Source organism: Onychomys torridus, chromosome 3 (assembly GCF_903995425.1).
Source record: "Onychomys torridus chromosome 3, mOncTor1.1, whole genome shotgun sequence".
Lineage (NCBI taxonomy): Eukaryota > Metazoa > Chordata > Mammalia > Rodentia > Cricetidae > Onychomys > Onychomys torridus.
The window spans coordinates 72,522,783-72,543,424 of NC_050445.1; the positions used below are offsets into that span (position 1 = coordinate 72,522,783).

A 20,642-nucleotide genomic window follows, 5' to 3' on the forward strand; every position below is an offset into this window, starting at 1 on the left:
GTTGCATTTAAAAACAAAGGTCTATGCAACTGTCAGTTTATCTAGTACTATGGCATTCTCCTAGATGATCAGAATTCAGTTTCCCTTTCCAGTATCCCATTTGATGCCTTAGAGTCAATAGGTCTGTTTAGCCAGTGGAAAATAGTGTGCTTTAATGAGTAGTAGACATTTGTGACGGCCACTATCTACAGCCCTCCCACACCACCCCAGTCACTCCCCAGTCACTGTTGGGAAGCATAAGTGCATTCTTATTGGGACTCTTTCTGTATCTAAGCCCACTATAATTCTTTCTTAGGTGACCTCAAGTAAAGGCTGTTGGGTCTGTTCATGTCACATGATCACACTGAGACTATATATCCACAAATGTTTAAATCCACGAGTTTGAAATTCTGAGAGTGTGTAAGTTCCTAGCCATAGCTGTAGGACACTGAGCCAAGTACAAAGCCCTTCTGCCTGACAGTTCCATGTGCAAAGCTGGACTTATTATTAATGTTACACTGAAGATCTGGGGTGAGACTTCAGTGACCACGCGAGCAAGTGCCTATATCTTTAAAATATCCTTTTCAACTGTTAGGTGTCATTATTTCCATTAAACATGTCGGTTTTAATTTATGGAATAATAAGTTCAAACCAGCCTCATTTAAATTGCTGTTACTATTTTTTAGTGAGACAGTAGTTACTATTAGCCTTGTTCAAAAGAAAAGGGAAAAGGTCTCAAAAACAGATGACAACATAACTCAGGAATTAACCTGGTGTCCTCTGTCCCTTCTGCTTCATCGCCTGCTTTCTAAATAATAGCAGTGTGTGGTGCTTTCTTGATGTAAGAGTGACCTGCTATCACAGGATGTGCTCTGCAGAATGCTTGCAGTGTGGGTTTCTCTTCTGACAGCACTGGCTGGGTCATCCCCTGGCTGCTGGAAGGTGGTGTTGTCACTGTTATGGGACACTGGGGATCATGGGGCTGTGTTCATTATGCATACATATTTTTCTTGGAAAGTTCTACATAAGATGATTTTCCTTTGAATATCAAAAGTCTGCCAATGTCATTCTGTCTGTGGCCACTATTATAAAAGTAGATGCTTCTGCCAAAATAAGTATGTCTTTCATGCGCAGTGTTTTCATAACAGTGAAAATACTACAAGAGGATTTTTCCCCACATGTGTCAACATCCCTGAAAATGCATCGCCTATTTGAGGACACTTGTATGTCATTAAGCATTTTAAAAATCACCAGTCTTAGATATTTTGGTATAATAGAAAATGCTTAGTTTTCTATACACAAATAATAATTATCATGCTGAAATGTAAATATTACATAACAAAATTTTGGGAGTTTTGACACAGAGTATTACAAAATTCTCTGTGTATCAAAAGATGGTCCATACCTCCTGATTTTCCTGCCTCTAATTCCCAGGTACCAGTCTTACAGGTATGAACCACCATGCCTGAAAGCAAATTTATTTCTTAAAAGTTAATTTGGAGGCTGGGAAATGACTCATTGGGCAAACACTATCGCTGCACAAGTGTAAGAGCAGTGTTCAGATCTGCAGGACCCACAGACACCCACACAAAGCTCTGTAATCTCAGTGCCTCCTGCTGTGAGGTCAGAAGTGGGTCAAGAGCATCCTCAGAAGCTCATGGCCCACACTCTGTCTCAAACAAGATGGAAGATGAGGACAGGCCTCTGAGATTATCCTCTGACCTCCACACACGTTGCTCAATGGAACATGCAGACACACACACACTCAGAGAGAGAGAGACAGAGAGAGAGAGAGAGAGAGAGAGAGAGAGAGAGAGAGAGGGAGGGAGGGAGGGAGGGAGGGAAGGAGGGAGGGAGGGAGGAAGGGCTTTAAATAGTAGGAGAAGTTCTGGTTTTATTAGCCTAAGTAACTTATTAAACTTGTGCTAAGAGTATGACTCAGTTGGTAACATACTTCTTGTGTGAAGATCTAAACTCAGGTCCCTACAAACTGCTTAATGCACAAATGCTGCACACGTACACATATCTGTAATCTCAGCACTGACAATATGGAGACATGTGGTTCCTGAGCTTGCTGGCTAGTCACTTTAGCTAAATTTGTGAGCTCGAGGTTCGATGTGAAGCCCTGTTCCAAAAAAAGATGGACAACAACTAAGGAAGTCACCTGACATAATGTCTGGCCTCCACATTTATGATCACACAAGTGTGCAAGAACCCTCATGAATATGTGCATACACATGCTAAAATAGACACACATACACAATGCACACAAGAAAATAAGGTAATTTTTGAAAATACTGGTATTTCGAGTTGTATTTTTACTGACAGAGGTGGAGACAAAATGTATTTTGAGTCAAGTGCTCCTTCAACTTGAACACTTGTTGAACCTCTTTGGAGAAAGCAATCAAACCTCAGCATGGAGTCTTGCAAGATGCAATGGTTCCTAAAGAGTTAAGTCACAGCACCATGTGTGTACTGGGTGCTCAGTTCATTTTTATCGAGTTAATGAATGGGAACCAATTCTTATCTGCTCTGTTCTTGCTAACTGTGATACATTTCAAAACGTCATTGTGTTTCTTACCACAGGAACTCATATTTAAACTAGACATGCACAGCTTGGAGTCTGGCAGACTGAAATGTCCCTTTGATCCCCAGCAGCCTTTTGCTTCAGTAATGACAGGTAAGATCAGTGCAAACAAGTCTTCTGTCTGAGTGACTTTCTAAAAAGGCCTGTGAAGACTAAAGCACATTTTCTGACTGAATTGAAGATAATTTTGGATTAGCCCTTCCCCACATGTTGGTGCCAGTCTCTATATGAGCATGATCATCCATGAAGTAAGGCAGCATTCCTTCATGTCTGCACAGAGGCTTTCTAAACAAACGTCTGACTGAACTCTGCTGATTCACATAGCATACTTCTTTGTTCGAAAAAACTTTTACTCACCAAGTATTTTTCTAATACTCAGCTCTAACATTTCTTTACTCAGGAAGGGTGTCTCATATAGTAATTGTAGGTAAATCAATAAACAATGAATAAAGGCATAAAATACAGTTATATAATGTCTTATAATGTCTCAGCATCTTTTTTTCCCCATATTTCCATTATTGTTATGGGTTTGCCTTTTCCTTTCTTTCTTTCTTTCTTTTTTTTTTTTTTTTTTTGCTCACACATGTAGCCCTTTTTATTGGCTTTGTATTTGCCTATATCTTAAATTCTCATAGAAAAGACTGTCTGGTTGAAAGAAGATAGTGCTGTATTATCTGACTTGTTCTCTAAAGACCATCAGCAGGATCCCTGAATCCTAAACATTATAAATAAGCCTTTCTCTGGATGACTCATGATTTTAGTCTCTTCTTATTTAACTCATCTATCAAATGTTTGAGTAGTTGGTAAGAGTGAAGCACCATGACATTGTTATTTCCACATGGTGGGAATTAGGAATTTTGCTTTGAAGTGAGTGTCTGTTTTGAAATTATACAACCTATGTTCATTTCTTCTCAGTAGATGCCATAGATGATTTTTGTCTGTTAAGCGGTATTGATGCATCCTTAATAAAACAAAACAAAACAAAACATATTGTGGATGTGGATGACCCCTCTTAGGAATCCCTGCATAATTCTAAAAATAATTATGACAGTTTTGAAATTTGGATATTCAGATCAAAATTATGGCTAAAACACACTTTGAGAAAATACTGACGTGCTTGCAGTATAATATATTTCAAATGATACATTGCTTTCTTTTCTCTTAGGTTCCTCATAAGCTTTTCATTGACATTATCATTTGTTCCTCTATGTCTCAAAATTTTTATTTACAATTAAAAATTGGCATTTTTCTGATATGTTCGTGAAGTGTCTTCCAATGGTGGAGATGGCATGCTACCTGCCCCAACCTTGTGTCACTGGGTTTCACTTGAGTTTTGTTTCCTTTAGTCACTGGCCACTGACATTGAGACTGAATCATTCCAAGAGGGCCAGTGAATTGCTATTAGATATAACAGGGGATTTAGAAATTCTTTCCATCATTTCACATTCAGAGAAAATTTGAAGACTATACTTCTAAAAATAAGTTACATTCCAATGACGATCTTGTTTTTGTCCATTATATAGTTACATAAGAAATTGAAATGACCTATACAGATTAGCCATTTTTACTATTTTTTGCGGTGTAACCCAAAGAAGCTTCCTGTGAAAGTCTCTTGAAATAGCAGAGTCTGAGCTCTCAAAAGTATAACATATCATGCTGCAGGGAGAGCCTCCTTCCTTCCTGCTCCCCAGTGCTCTGACAAGCAGTGCAAACAGAGGACATTGATCCCTACACCCGCTCACACTTGCCCCTCCTTATCTCTTTCCCCAGTTCCTGGTCTTTCTTCTTCTACTCCTATGTTTCTGTGCTTCCTCTCTCCCTCACCTTCTGCAGCTTCTCCCTGATTCCACCTCCCACTCTCCCCTCTCTTCCTCTCGTCTCTATTAGTCTCTATTATCCCTCCTTCTCTCCTTGACGAAACATTCACTTCATTTAATATAGAATCAGAAGTTTAGGATGCAGCAAGAGCACAGTCTTCCCTTTGTTTATCAGAGCTTTAGAGACATGGTCATTTCAAGGAATGCAACATGTTACAATTACAGGGAATGACATCAGCGTTGAAAACTCCCTTTCAGCGGGGGCTGGACAAAGAAAAACTGTGGTCCCCGAGGTTGTATCAGTGAAATAAATAAGAATTGGGCCATCTGTTCTCATTTGGACATTGAATTTCTAATATTATGAGATTGCTACCAAAACAAACTCCTAATTATGATGTTTCTCTGCTTATTGTAGATAAATGTTAAAGAGTATATCCAAAGAGAAGTCTGTGCATGCATCTCTGTTCAATCAGAAGTTCTTGGACTTTTTGGAGATTCTGCTTTCTAGGCTCTGCTTATCAGTTAACCAAATTACTTCTCCACCTAAGCTAATTCTTCAAAATCTGGGAACTATGGGATGCACATGTTGTGGTGTTAGGTGCACACACTGGGTGTCGTGTGGACTGCTACTTCCGCCATCTCAGGGTCCCGTTTGCTTTGCTCCTTGCAGATGAGTACCTCTACTCTGGAACAGCTTCTGATTTCCTTGGCAAAGACACTGCATTCACCAGGTCCCTTGGGCTGACACAGGACCACCATTACATCAGAACTGACATTTCGGAACACTACTGGCTCAATGGTTAGTGATATTTCTCTTCTGTTTGTTTTGATTTTGCTTTTGGAAAAGCAAGGAGCTCATTATTATGCACTCAGATGTGTTTGGGGAGAGCTGATTTCATTCAGCATTTAAAAATACATTTGAAACGATTTCACATCAAATTAGACAAATCTCCAGAAAGTGTGTGTGTGTGTGTGTGTGTGTGTGTGTGTGTGTGTGTGTGTGGTGTGTGTGTGTGTGTGGTGTGTATGTGTGTGTGGTGTGTGTGGTGTGTGTGTGTGTGTGTGTGTGTGGTGTGTGTGTGTGTGTGTGTGTGGTGTGTGTGTGTGTGTGGTGTGTGTGTGTGTGGTGTGTGTGTGTGTGTGTGTGTGTGGTGTGTGTGTGTATGTGGTGTGTATGTGTGTGTGTGGTGTGTGTGTGTGTGGTGTGTGTGTGTGTGTGTGTGTGTGTGTGTGTGGTGTGTGTGTGTGTGTGGTGTGTGTGTGTGGTGTGTGTGTGTGTGTGTGTGTGTGTGTGTGTGTGGTGTGTGTGTGTGTGTGTGGTGTGTGGTGTGTGTGTGTGTGTGGTGTGTGTGTATGGTGTGTGTGTGTGTGTGTGTGTGTGTGTGTGTGTGGTGTGTGTGTGTGTGTGGTGTGTGTGTGTGTGGTGTGTGTGTGTGTGGTGTGTGTGTGTGTGGTGTGTGTGTGTGTGATGTGTGTGTGTGTGTGTGTGTGGTGTATGTGTGTGTGTGTGGTGTGTGTGTGTGTGTGTGTGTGTGTGTGGTGTATGTGTGTGTGTGTGGTGTGTGTATGTGTGGTGTGTGTGGGTGAGTGTGTGTGTATGTGGTGTATGTGTGTGTGTGTGTGTGTGTGTGTGTGTGTGTGAATAGTTGATATTTACCGTGTCCTATGTCCTTAGCACTCCTTGTGCTATAGTAAATGTGTTATTTTTTAAGGTTCACAATGACATTTGAGACATTATCACTTTAACACTTTATTTTTAAGGATGAGTAAAGTGTAGATGTGAAAAGTTGAGTGAGTTGATCACAGTCTCACAATTTCTCAGCTGCAGAGCTGAGCTTTATGCTGGTAATCTGGATTCTATGTTTTAATTACCAAGCTTATTTCTCAATAGAAAGGAGAAAGATAGCAATGCTAACTTATTTGTTGTACTTTAATTGCCACATAAAATTATATATGTTTTAATAATTATATACACTATGTATAGATCAGAGTAGTTAGCATTTTCCATTTCTTATCATGTTCCAGCATAGATAAGTTTAATGCTCAATTCTGCTGCTAAAATTTAAGTTTGATTTTAAAGAGAAATAGCACTCCAAGATTTTAAAATATTGATAATGATATTGGTTTGTCTAATTATTATTTTATTTAAGTATTATATGGTATTTGTGGTTTTAAACACTGGAAAAAATTCCCAAAATTTTATGTGGCTACTTCAAGGAATAATACAAGACTATTTCACCCACTGTCTTGCTTTTATTCCATTTGCATGGGTGGGGGGACACACAATTTATTTAAACAATCAGGTCACATTTACTATTCCCACTAAAATTAGTGAGTTTAGCAGAGCAGGCCAAGCCAGAGATTTCCTAGGGGCTATCTTCCTATCTCTGAGTGACTTTTGAATAGTGACTATATAAACAAAAGGATAGACACTTTTAAAACATTCCTTTTGTCAAAACCTGTAAATCAGTTTGTTTACACAGTAAAGTGATTTCCAAAGTGGCCAAAAAGAAAAATCTCCTAAAAGTTAATGGGTTTTGGAATTACTTGATTTGAGAGCAACTTCGTAGATTGCTCCTTTGACACCTGCTTAGATAAATACTCTTGGGGTTTTAAAATAAAGGATAAAATTGCATCTTTCTATTTAGGAATGGCAAATGTCCTCAAATAGAGAGTCTGTTAGGAGATAATGTAGTCATTCTTGATCATGACATGTCCATAAAGAAGTCTATGTGTGCAATTTTTATTTACCTAGAATGCTACTATTGTTATTGCTATTTGAATAGAATTGCACAATGGACACCTATCACATGGCTTGGCTTTTCCCTAATAAACAATTTCCACGCTTTTTGCATATGGAGTGCTACTCCACCCAATGGACCTACATAGACAGACAAAGGAAGGTGGTTGAGCCCAGAGACAAGGAAGGAATGCTGAGCATGGAGTGTCAGGATAATGAACAAGGAGGCTGCAAACATTTTCATGTTGTCAAGGAAAGTTACTGATGATTTTACTTTTTGATAAGGAAAAGTGTGTGTGTGTGTGTGTGTGTGTGTGTGTGTGTGTGTGTAAAAGACAACGGTGTGGAATAGAAACAAAGGTAGTAATAGTTAGGAGGATTTGATTTTTTATCCCATCAAGATGACAATCCAGATTAAGCATCATGCTTGCTCTGGGTTTTGGTCCTTTAATGACCTTTTACTTTATCTAAAAATCTGCAAATAATTTTTTAATATATTGTTTTTCCATTTCAGCTACCCCTCAGTGCCAGATTCCTGGTGTTATCGCTCTTAATTTTCTGAGTTTCCTCCACCTATTTACCTTGTACTTATCTTTGATCCCTTCCTCCGCTTCAACTCCTTTATCTAATCTGTCAGTGAGCACCTCCTCTTCCTTCAAGCCTGCTGTTGACCTTGCTCTTTCCAGGGCCACTGTCCTCCTGTAAGCCTCATTGCCCCCATTTAATTGTTTACTAATTTCCTTCACTTTCATCTCTTCCTTTTCATTTTTTATATAACATACATGTTAGGCATTATTTTGGACACTTTTACAGTGTAATTTTGTTTAGTGACTCAATCTTGAGAAAATTACTATTTGCTTGTTACTTTCAGATACTTGGATACGTAACTAGAAGGTTCACATAAGATTGAAACTAAAATATATCTGACCTGCTCTGCATGATAAACTGTTTCTAGTGTATGTGATACAGGATTGGCTGCACAAGCCAGAGCCCATGCCCTTAGAGTGTCTTCACACTCCGGCCCATGTCTGTGTTCCGTGTGGGGCTAAAGCAAACAAGGATGTGGGTCTAGCAGCAACACCTAAGACTGACAGAGAAAATGTGTTTAGATCAGCAGTGGGAGAGACCACCGCAGTCTGGGCAGAACTGTGTAAGTGTGAGCAACAGGTCAGACATTTGCTGAGGGCAGGAAAGCAGAGTTCAAGGAACCCACTGCTTCCAGAGACCCAGTCAGGGCTTCCTTGGTCCCTGGAAATGAGGTCAGAGCAAAGGAAGAAATTATAGAAACTGTAGCATTCCTAATAATGAGGAGAGAACTGGTGGATGAAGGCAAAATATTGGCTTTGTCAGGGAACATTTCTAGCCTCTGTAATGAGAAACGGTCATTTTGTACACACATTTAGAACGTGGCGCAGAGACAAAAGCTAGTGGGATTCCTGGCTGAGTTAGGAATGTAAAGACCAGAACACAGATGAACCGTTTTAATTGATGGGAATGAATGTTAACTTAGAAACTACTTTTTTTTTTAAACCTCATACTTCACAAATTGAGATGCAGTTGGCAGAGGGATACATTCAGGTCTTCTAGCTTGCTTAAAATTGGAACATTGACTGCCTTTTTGTAGTAGTTTTAGGAATAAAAGCAATTTCTGAACTAACTCTGGATCTGGTGCAGAATGCCTAGAGACATGAGCTGCTTTGTTCAAGATTCAGACATCCAGTATGATAAACACTGGCCACTAATAGAGATTTAAATTTAAAATAGTGTTAATAAAAATAAAAAAGAACTGGGCATGTGCCTCAGGAGTAGTAGATCTGCCACCCACATATCCTAGGTTCAATGCCTACCACTAATACATTTTCTTTCTTTTTTTTTTTTTAACCATATGTCAGCAGCTCAGTGGTTATCTCCTCTGGAGAACAACATCATTTTGAAAAGTACAAATATGAAAAATTCCCATCAGTGCAGAAATGTCTTTAGATATGACTGGTTTAAATTATTATTGCTTATTAATATATGTATACTATTCTACAATTACATACAGCAATGCATTTGTGAATTTTCTTTAGTATTTGCATTGCATGTGGATGTGAAACTCGATGTTGTGGTTCACAAGAGTACTGTTGGGTTGAAAGGAATGATGGGTAATCAATTATAGGTAGCTCAGTGCTGAATGTGGCTTCCACTCTGTACATGTCATGACATCAGTGTGTTATCCCTGTCTTGTGAGCTACATTAAGGATCCTATATCAAGCTTTGCTTTCTCTGCTTGCCTCTATTTTCAGTTCAAATTCTCACTTTTTTACATGCATGTGGTAAGCTAAATTCTTTTAAATCTGATACAACATTTAGATTAAGTAAAATATAAAAAGGAAATATAATATTCAATATTTAATTTATATATATATACTGAACAATTATTTTTAACATGATGATCATGAATTTTTTCAGTAGATTTTAGCTGCTGGACCACTTAGGGAGTTTAAAATCCTTAAATGCACACCATGTTGTACCCTGCGCCCCACTTGGCAGCAGCCTGAGTGAGAACAGCTAACCTCTCATCTGTTAAGACTCTCCTTAGGACAGCCTGCAGGACTCTTTCATGAGTCAAGAAGCATGACTCCTCAGTGCTGAGTTCTTCCTTGAGATATGAAGTTCCCTCTTAAATGAATTACCAGAATACAGAACAACAAAACTGAAACCCTTTGGGCAGTTCTAGATAAAGTTCAAGCTGATCCCATTCCCCATCAACACCACCTTTAAATACATCATAATCTTTGAACACAGAGACAGGGATGCGGAGGAGTCAGTGTAGTTGCTCAAAAAGCGTTGAATTTCTGTTTGAATCTCAGGGTGGAACTAAAGAATGTCACCACTTGGAAAACGAAAAGGAGTAATGAACCTTGGATGCATGTGGTTTTGTTTTCTTTCTGGAGTAGCTGGGAACTTTTGTTTTAAATTTTCATTTTTACCATATTAGAGGGGATTTTAATTTAAAGTTTCTGTTGAGACTCTCTGTTGTCTGTAAATTCTCCCACATGGAAGGAGAAGTTAAAACGACTAGAAAAAGACATAAGGAGAAATAAAAGGCAATTAGAAAATCACTGTCAACTAAGTCCTGGGCGAGGTGTGATCCCCTGTGGAAGGAGGCTTGTAGGAGAACGAAAAGTGCTGTGTTCTGTAGGCTGAATTTTTGTCTTCTTCAACTGGCTGTGCCTCGTGTGTCATGCTAGGAGTTGTGAAAACACATAGTTCCAAATGCTGTCCCTTTTAGGACATGTGTTTGAAATGCCAGAGGGAGGGGGTGGTGCTATATAATAAAGCCCAGGTGTCTATTGCTATGATTTTAAATGGTTGAATTCAACAAGCATGCACTAATTAAATGATAGCTATTTTTACCCAAATTTGGCAGCAAATCAGGAAAGAATTTCTATCATAAAATGCTTACAACAATGTTCTAAGACAAGACCTCAGTGTAATCTACAAGAAAGAAATGCCCTATTCCCAAAACTTGTATTTATTTTTAGCTTGTAAGTATGTTTATTGTTTAAATCACAGAACAGAGTACTACTTGATACTCACTCTTCTTTTCCATAATTAGATTTCTTCATATAATAAACATTTGGCTTAGTCTTTCCCACCATTCCCCTCAAAAACAGTTTTCTTCCAAGACTTGTAAAAAAAAAACCACATTTAAGAACTCAATAAAAATCAGTGATGGCTGAATCCCACAAAGTCATGTATGTTGCATGGTTTATGTTATCTCACAGCTAAAGGATGGGAGCTTGCAAAGCTGTGATCCTCTCCTCACTTGGTGTCATACAAATTCTTAAAGTGTGGCCTGATTTCACACTACCTGGTGGTCATTGCCGTGGGTGCTCTCTGATAGCACTTTCATGTTGATTTTCATTTTCAAAAGGTTGCCCAGCGCATGCCTGCAGCACCATCACACCATGTGCCACATGTCTGAACTTTCTTCAGAACTTCTGCATCCAACTCTTCTTTCCATACTGTTTGTTTTTGTAAATAAAGTGACTGCCAAGTGGCTCAGATCAGCTCAGGTGATCATTTTCCCACCTTCCCATCTGCTTCTCTTCAAACCCTTTTCTAATTAATTAATTTTTTGATAGATGACATCATTCTATAGCCCAGACTAGCCTAGGAATTCCTATGTGGGCCAAGATTGCCTTGAACTTGTAGCAATCCCCCTGTATCATCATTCGAAGTGCTGGGTTTACAGGTTGGAGTAAGCATGCCCAGCTTGAAGGATAATTTATAAACAATTTTCTCCTTTCATTTAGTCTTCCTATTACTTGGTACTTTCCTGTGTGAAATTATGAAGTCTTCATTTTCTTTCTAGAGAAAGGATTGTAAATTTTGAGGGATTTTTTGGTGGGGGGGGGTTGTTTAGTTTGTTTTTGTTTTGTTTTGTTTTGTTTTGACACAGGTCTTACTATGTAGCTCTGGCTGTCTTGGAGCTCATTATGTAGACCAGGTTGCTCCAAACTCATAGAGATCTTCCTGCCTCTTCCCAAGACCACCCCCTACCTCTCATACCTGACTATGGGGATTAAAGGTATATGCCATCACACATGGCAAGAATGTGAATTTTGTACAACTGTATAAATATCCCATGATTTTAAGCTTTCACTGTAAATTAATGTCAAGGAGCTAGAGAGATGACACAGCGATAAAGATCATTGGCTGCTCTTCCAGAGGATCTGGGTTTAATTCCTAGCACTAATATAATAAGTAGCCTACAACCAAAGGTAACTTCAGTTCCAGGGGATCCAAGGCTGTATTCTGGCCTCTGTGTGCAGCATGCATGCAAGTAGTACACAGATATACATGCTAGTAAAACACTCCTGCACATAATAGAATAAAATAGGATAGACTGAAATAAATGATAAATTAAAATTAAGAAATAAACTAATGTCAGTTACATAGATCCAAAAATATAGTAACATTTCGAGTCAACATGATGCCTGTGCAACATTTCAGTGCTGTAATCTATTATGCTCCCATGAATGTCTGTTTTAAAATCTTATACTTATCTAAATAAAGACAGCCAATCATGTTCCAATCATTTCTCAATCATTTGTCTTGGCCCCCTTTGAGTTCACCCTAAGTACTAAATATTTACTTACTCAGTCCTTGCTCTCTCTCATTCAGTCATACATCTTCATCATTGCTCATGGACTAATAGTAGGTCAAGCTATTCTCTTTCTCCATCTACAGAGTGGTCATATCCATGATAATGACTTGTAAACTCAGATGATTAAAAGCATCTCATAAAGGGTTGTTTTCTTTTAACGTTCACATCCCTAAACTATAACTGGAGATTTTCATCTAGTTTGGCAGCATTGCAATAGAGACTGTTAAGGCATTCTTTAGAGTATTATTCATCCCTAGTCTACATCTATAGGAATGCTATCCTTTTCCACACTGGTGCTCCTTTTTTTTTTTTTTTTTCCAGACAGGGTTCCTCTGCTTAACAAGCTGGCTGTCCTGGAACTCACTCTGTAGGTCATGCTGGCTGCAAACTCATAGAGATCCATCTGCCTCTGCCTCCTGAGGGATTAAAGGCATATGTCACTACTGCCCTGTTATTGATGCTCCTTTTAAAGCAACTGGAGCATCAGAACTGGTTTTCTTAGCCATGTCATTACATATGCAAATATTTACCTACTCCAGATGAAAACTGACATCAGTTCTTACTGATTATCATCTAATCATGGAAGTCCTAGGCACTGGTAGTTTTATTTTCATTAATTTGTTAATGTCCTAACTCCATGTACAGAAAAAAGCACTGTGATGTTTTCCAGTATCTGTTGATTTGTTTGTCTGAGTGCTTATTTGAAACAGGGTTTTTGTAATTAAACTGGTCTTAGACTTGCTTAGGCAAGACTTAGCCAACAACATTCTTGACTTTCATCTCCTGTATGCTGGGATTGGAGATGCTGTCTACCTAGCTGTGATCTTCTTTAAAAATACTATTTAAACAGCTAGTCAGAAGAGTTCATTTGCTAGTAAAAGGGATTGTTTTTACTTTGCTCAGGGTCTGAAAACGATTGCCATTTATCAGCAACTAGAATGTGTGCCTGGTAGTGGGGAGACCAAAACCCTGAGTGGAAATGTGATGAAGCCTTGCCAATTTAAGATAAATCCAAGAGTAAAAGTTCCAAATCTCCTCTGCTTTTCTAAAAAATAACTTTCAGGTAATTTTCTGGGTCTTAACCGAAGCTGGACTGTGAGGACGATAAGAGTCCATTGGGAAATAATAAGACATAAAGAGAAGTTTGTAGGGCTGGAGAGATGGCTCAGAGGTTAAGAGCACTGGCTGTTCTTCCAGAGGACCTGAGTTCAATTCCCAGCAACCACATGGTGGCTCACAACCATCTTTGATGAGATCTAGTGCCCTCTTCTGGCCTATAGGCATCTGTGCAGGCAGAACACTGTATACATAATAAATAAATCATTTAAAAAATAAAAAAAAGAGAGAAGTTTGTTCAGGCATTTCTCTCTTCTCTTTTCCTAGGTCAAAAAGAGATTGGATAGGAAACTGATGGTTGGTTAGGAGAGGCTAGACTGATAACAGAACTACTCATTACTTGATGTGTGCATGTGTGCCTGTACACATGAGTGTGTGCACCTGATGTGTGCCTATGTGTTTTGTTTTGAGCCAATGTTGGTCTTGAATTCCTGACCTACCAGCCTCTGCCTCCTAAGTGCTGGGATTACAGGCGTGTGCCACCATGCCATTTGAAGAAGGCTTCTATGAAGCTTACTTTATGAGACCTTTGGTCAATTGCCATCCATTTTCTGGAGAATGATATTTTTTTTTTCAGAACTCTTGGGATACCTGAAAATCATAGACTTGGGAAGAAAGCATCCAAAACAATGTGATGTTTTATCTCCTTTCTTCTGCATCCTGGGTGCTCAGTGTTTTGATTCTCGAAGGTGCCTCACATATTCTATTTAACTCAATTGCTTCCTCTAGTGCTCAAGAACCATGCTTATTTTCTTTGTTTTTATTCAAAACATTACTTCCAAGCCAAGTACAGATTTGATATCAGGCTGACTTACAGTTACACAAAATAACAACATGAAATGCACATTTCTTTCTAAACAGGGTGTTAGTCAACTTTATCTGGCTCGGAACTAGCACAAAGGTGTTTTTCCTTTGGGCTGCAAGGACATTGTCCCTGGCCATATATGAGGGATGCCTTTCTAGGTCAGAAAAGACAGGTTTTGTTCACTTTGTATAACTTCATGGCATTACTGCAAGTGTGTGATGTGCTCGGCTTTCCCAGGCACATTGTGCTCATAACCATGGTGGTCACCATTCTCACTACCTCCATCTTAGCAAATCACTTTGGTCTTTCCCTTGCTTTGTGATTTTTGTGGTACTGGTGATGGGACCCAGCCTTAATGCATGTTTAAAAACTGCTTTACCACTGAGGTGTCTCCAGTCCTTGTGTGTTTTCGTTTTTTTGGAGACAGAATCTCACTAAACTGCAAAGTTGTGTCTTGTACTCACTGTGGTATATACCTTGCACTGGTGTTCTTCTAGCATTAGCCTCCTAAGTACCTGATATTACAAGTTTGTGCTACCAGGGCTAGCTATAATTCACATTTATTGAACATCAGACACCAGCAGTTGCTCAGTGCTTTTGTGTGCACTAACCCACTAGTAGATACTATTCAATATTACTAGACAAATAACGTTAGAAGCCTCATGTTATATGTAAAAAAACAAAACAAAACAAAACAAAACAAAACAAAACTGACACATAGCTAGCCTCTTGGACTTTTGACTAAGATCATGTGTACAAAATTGTCTGAGATCACCTTTAAAATATAAACACAGAAAGTGGATCTCTAGGGCATGTGCTGGAAATCACCTAGGCTGTATTGGTTATTTTTATCCCAACTCTGGTGAATTTCACACAGTACAGTAAAGAATACCACAATTTTCATAATCAATGACATCTTGGGTTTCCCTAAGTTCATTAAAATCACATGGTTATTCAGAAAGAGGACATAAAATCATAGAACATTTAGATGGAAAAAACTTTCAAGGTAAGTCATCTGCACTTCATTTGGTCAACAACTGACCATATATTATTGTAAAAATTCTAATTTGTCTTAACAATAAAATCCCCAGAGTCAGAGATCAGGGTGAAAGATGAAAAATCAGAAAAGCAGAACAGCCTACCACTAGTTTTTATCTCTACAAAATCCTCAGGCAAAACGGGAGGAGCTCTTGTCACCTCCGCCTTATATTTCTTTTCTCTGGCCAGCCATATCACTTCCTGTCTCAACCTCCCTAGTGCTGGGATTAAAGGTGTGTGCCAACACCGCTGACTAGTGGCTGCCTTTGCTCTCTGATCTTCAGGCAAGCTTTATTTATTAGAGAATATACAAAATATCACCGCAATATATACACTATATACAATGAGATCTCATAAGATTATACTGCCTAGTAACATCTATCTTGTTTGCATAGTAATAATGAAATCATTGAATAGTGCATTTCTCAGAATATATCCCTGTGATTATATGGCCAATGACTAATTTAGTGGAAATCACTAACAGTTGTATCCCCCAGTCAATTTTTCAACCATCCTTGAAATTCCTTATGGATTTCTTCAGTCACTATTTGTGCTACCACATGCTCTCACACTGTACCATGTCTATCTGCACATCTTGTTTCCTATGTTTGACTCTCAGATCACATTTTGAAAATTCTGCTAGTTGTTTCATATACAGAAGTCCCAGAGGTGATTCCGGCTGGATTATCTTATTGTTTTAACTTGTAATGCTCTTTATTTTCCAAACAGGAGCAAAATTTATTGGAACATTCCCCATTCCAGACACTTATAATCCAGATGATGATAAAATATATTTCTTCTTTCGGGAATCATCTCAGGAAGGCAGCACATCTGACAGAAGCATTCTTTCAAGAGTTGGGAGAGTTTGTAAGGCAAGATTCATTTATTTTTTTCTTAAGAACCGTGTCTATGTGCATGAAGTAATTTGTCTTCAGTGCTGAAGAAAAGGGGCCATTCATGATTGATAATGTTGTAAGATGAGTTCACACTTCTATAGATGTGTAATTTTTGAGGTGCAACTGTGAAAAGCAAAAACAAGTTATTTTCAAATAGCAAATTTGATTTTCAGTTGTTGACCTGCTTCCCCGGCCTTGTACATTGTTTGGCACTCTGCTGATGTCTCTGTACCACTCAGTGCTCTTTTCAGTAGCTAGAGTTTTCCTGATCCTGCCTGGCCCACAGTCAGGACAAATCTCTCTTACCCACCAGTCCCACAGCCGCTTAGACCCAACCAAGTAAACACACAGAGACTTATATTACTTAAATTGTTTGGCCTAATGGCTCAGGCTTCTAGCTGGCTGCTCTTATATCTTAAATTAACCCATATCTATTAGTCTGTAAGTTGCCATGTGGCTCGTGGCTTGCCAGTACCTTACATCTCTCTTGTCATGGCAGTGGCTGGTAGTGTCTCCTCCTTAGCCTTTCTGTTCCCAGAATTCTCTTCTCTGCTTGTCCCACCTATACTTCCTGCCTGGCTACTGGCCAATCAGCATTTTATTTATACAGAGTGATATCCACAGCAATCACTCACTGTCCTGGTCCCCCAAAGGGAAAATGTTCTCATAGAACATTAGACAATCTTACCTTAAAATTGAATAATCACTAGAGTTACCTATACAGTAACAAAATCATGTCTATTTTTATAAATAAATACCACACATGTAACAACCATGTCTTTTGTTTGGACCAACTGAGTTTTAAATAGTTATATCTTCTTATATTAAATACTTCCTATGCTATTAATCAAGATTAAGTTCTGAGCAAAAAATGAAGAAGAAAAGATAACTAAAAGCATACAATGTTTATCTTAAAGAAAATTCCAATTAGTCCTGAATATTGTCGTTTTATGTAAATTTACTAACCACATTAACTGTTTGAGACACTTACATTTTGTTTCAAGGCTTTTAGTTGATTGACTATGGACTTTATGACTAGAGAGAGCACTGAGGCCAGACTCTCCATGTCTGAATGTATGTGTTCTTCCTTCCTTTGCCTCTGATGAAATGACTTTCCAGAGGAGACATAAATCAGTTATGTGCAAGAGCCATTAAGTTAATAAATACCTTCTTCAGGAATCTTTCTTTGGCCTTAAACAAACTTTTCATTTTCTTCCATATAAGCCTGTCACTTTTAGTTTCATTCTATACCCTGGGGCTTCTGAACACTTCCAGGGACGGGAATACAAACCATCACCACACTTGAAATTGCTAATGACAACATGCCTTTTGAATGAAGCCGACTTTTCAGCCCAGACCATTCTTTACCTACTCTCCTAGCCAATAATGCTGTCTCTCCCACTGATCCTTTTCTCCCACAGGGCACAGATTCTCTCAAAGGCATCCTCATTCTCTCAGAGTCCAAAAATCTACGGTCTTCTTTTAAAGCCTCCTGCTGGCGTCAATGGCCGTGCCTGGAGCGCTCTTAGTGTGTCAGTGTACTGAAGCATGCCATATAACAACAGCATAATGACCCTGAAAGCCATGCAGGAGATTGACACTTTGTGTAAGAGAAGTATGTTAAAAATGTCAGAATCAGTTTACAAGCAGTAAATGCATTTCATGAGTCTTTTTGAAAAACCATGTATGAAAAGCATGCTGCTTGTAGGGAGGTTTAATGTTTATTTCTTAATGGATGTAATCCATTTTATTGAAATTTATCTGTAACAAAGTAATGGTTTTATTCTGGTGTAAATGAGTCATAAAGGTAGATGAATACCTCAGCCCCTCTCACAGTTATACACTTCTATATAGAGGCCATAGGCAGGATTCCAAGCATTAACCATGGAATGTTCTTTCTAAGCTGTGAAAAAAACCTCCTGCAAAAATGAAAAGGCAGAAAAAATGTAGCAAATGAGTCTTCCCAACTTACAAAGCCTCTGAGACTACACAGTAAGATTCTGTTATCCTATCACCCTATCAATTATGAGATTAACTAAAGATGTGATGGATGAGCAACTCAACAGAGACTTTTCACTCAGTGTGTCTTATCTCTTAATCATTCTTTTAACTGGGTGACAACATCTTAAGACTGCTCACTATAGCTATGATCTATTGGTCAAATGCTCATGATGTCTGTCTGGTTCTAGATGCTTTCTTTGCAATTCAATTACATACAGCACATCCAACTCATATTCATTGTTACTTTCTGTGTTACTTTCGCATAAAGGAATTTCTCTAATATCATTTGCAATTTATTCTTTTTATTGATATTTCCCTTACTTCCAAAATGTCTTAATATTATTTCTCTAATTTTTCTCAAGTAATAATAAAAGAACATCTTTATCATGAAAGAGGATTGAGTTTGTAATTATAAAAAAAATATAGTCTAGAAGGAAGATATAATAGTTGGCATTATATAAGAGTAAGCTGCCTTCTGACTTTACCTGGTTTGCTCCAATAGCCTGGCAGTCCTTTCTCCTGCCTGTTCAGCTCGTGTTTCCCACCGTCCATATTTGGAAACACAAAGGTTTTATTCTTGCTGCCATTGTTGGCTCTCACATTTAACTAATACTTTGACACAAAAAGGAACTGTTGACAGTTTAAGAATTTTCTGCATTTTTTGTTATTAAACTTAAAAAAATGGTGTTATATTGACCTGGAAAATGTGTTTTCTTGACTTATTTGGCATAAAATTATTGGTAAAAAAGAGACTTTGGTAATAGAGTACTCTCTCTCTTTCTCTCATATACATACACTTGTACACACACACACACACACACACACACACACACATACATAAATACAAAGATTAAACATAATTCAAGAGAAGGGCTGATATATTCAATATTATAATCCATTCATATATAATCTTTAAATATTTTACTAATAGCAACAAAATATGACTTCCCTACAACACATACTACACTGCTGATAACTAAGTTACCCTTTCTCAAAAAAAAAAAAAATCTCAAAGTACACTGAGGTGTAGTTGGAAGTTTCTCAAGTGCAGCCAGTCCCCCACAGTCCCATGGCCTGCTTATAAAATAATCACTCAGATGCTTATATTAATTACAAACTGTATAGTCATTAGCTCAAGCTTATTACTGACTAGCTCTTACACTTATATTAACCCATAATTCTTATTTTTGTTTAGCCACATGGCTTGGTACCTTTTCTCAGTTCTGCCTTGTCATCTTGCTTCCTCTCTGTCTGGCTGGTGACTCATGACTCAGCCCTTCCTTTTCCCAGAATTCTCCTTGTCTGCTTATCCTGCCTATACTTCCTGCCTGGCTACTGACCAGTCACCATTTTATTTATCAACCAATTACAGCAACACATTCACAGCATACAGAATGACATCACCCATCAATGAGGGTAATGCACATAAAAGATATTCATAATATATGGTATAAATAGGAGATATGAGAACTCTAAGCTTTCAGTGAAGTTTGAAAAAAATCATATGAAGAGAATAATTGAAACAAATCCTATAGCATGAACAGGACTATGCTACATGGCAGAATAGAGAAAAGCATTCCATGCAGCATTTGTCAGGGTAGATCTTATTCATAGAAGGCTGAAATCTTGTATCAAAAATGTAAAGCATTTGTCAGGGGAGCAATATCTTTGTTGTAAATTTGGTGATAAGAAGTTGTGCATGTTAGCAAGTGAGAACATGATCTGAGGTAATAGTGAGTTATTTAATATTTGAGGGACAGAGGGACAAGATGGATATATTTAGCTCACATTTGAAGAATGCATCTGGACTGAGAAATACTTCTGATTAGAAAGCCTGTCATATCTACCATGATATGAATAAAGACATGAAGGACTATTTAGGAGATATTTCAAAGATATTTGTATAGATCTAATGTGCAAATAAACATCATTATCTTTTTGATAGATCAATACAGACTAGTGCAATCCATGCTCATGGTCATGGTCATATCTGTAGTATTAATGCAGTAATCACATGCCATTATGTTGAAATATGGCTATCAAGATGAAGAACTGAATTCACAATGCTTCCTTGTTCCCATTCCTGAAATGATGTTGACCTCCCCACGTGATAAGTGTCTCATAAGGCAATATCATCCTAGCTGATACTTGTACAGATAAGTATTCCTATATTATTGGTAACTGGGTTTTAGGAGATAAGTCATGGGTCTTGACAGTGCAGATATGGTGCAATCCTTTATAAGATAGGAAACAGCCTGGATGTTATATTGGGACATGCTGCTGCTGCTGTGACTCTGGAATGTGTTAGCATATTCATCTACTTAAAAGTATGAACTTGAGGCTCTCTAGAGTCTCACTTCCTGAGTTTGAAAGCTGCAAGGATATTGCTTTTGTGTCATGGAAGTAACTGCAATTGTTCATAAATATTTGTAGGCAAGATGAAACACAAAGATGGAATCCAAAGGGACAATAACAATTTTAAGAAAGATGTAAGTGTCCACAAAAACA

At 38.3% G+C, this 20,642-nt stretch overlaps 1 protein-coding gene across 2 annotated transcripts in view; it reads left to right on the forward strand.

Annotated features, from left to right (window-relative positions):
- The window catches only part of Sema3d (semaphorin 3D), a 196,642-nt gene that overhangs the window by 126,863 nt on the left and 49,137 nt on the right, over nucleotides 1-20,642 (forward strand). For both annotated transcript variants that reach the window (XM_036182046.1, XM_036182045.1), the window contains exons 6-8: nucleotides 2,566-2,659; nucleotides 5,054-5,182; nucleotides 15,967-16,109. In XM_036182046.1, coding sequence (XP_036037939.1) covers nucleotides 2,566-2,659; nucleotides 5,054-5,182; nucleotides 15,967-16,109 — 366 coding nt within the window. The remainder of the gene's footprint in view (nucleotides 1-2,565; nucleotides 2,660-5,053; nucleotides 5,183-15,966; nucleotides 16,110-20,642) is intronic.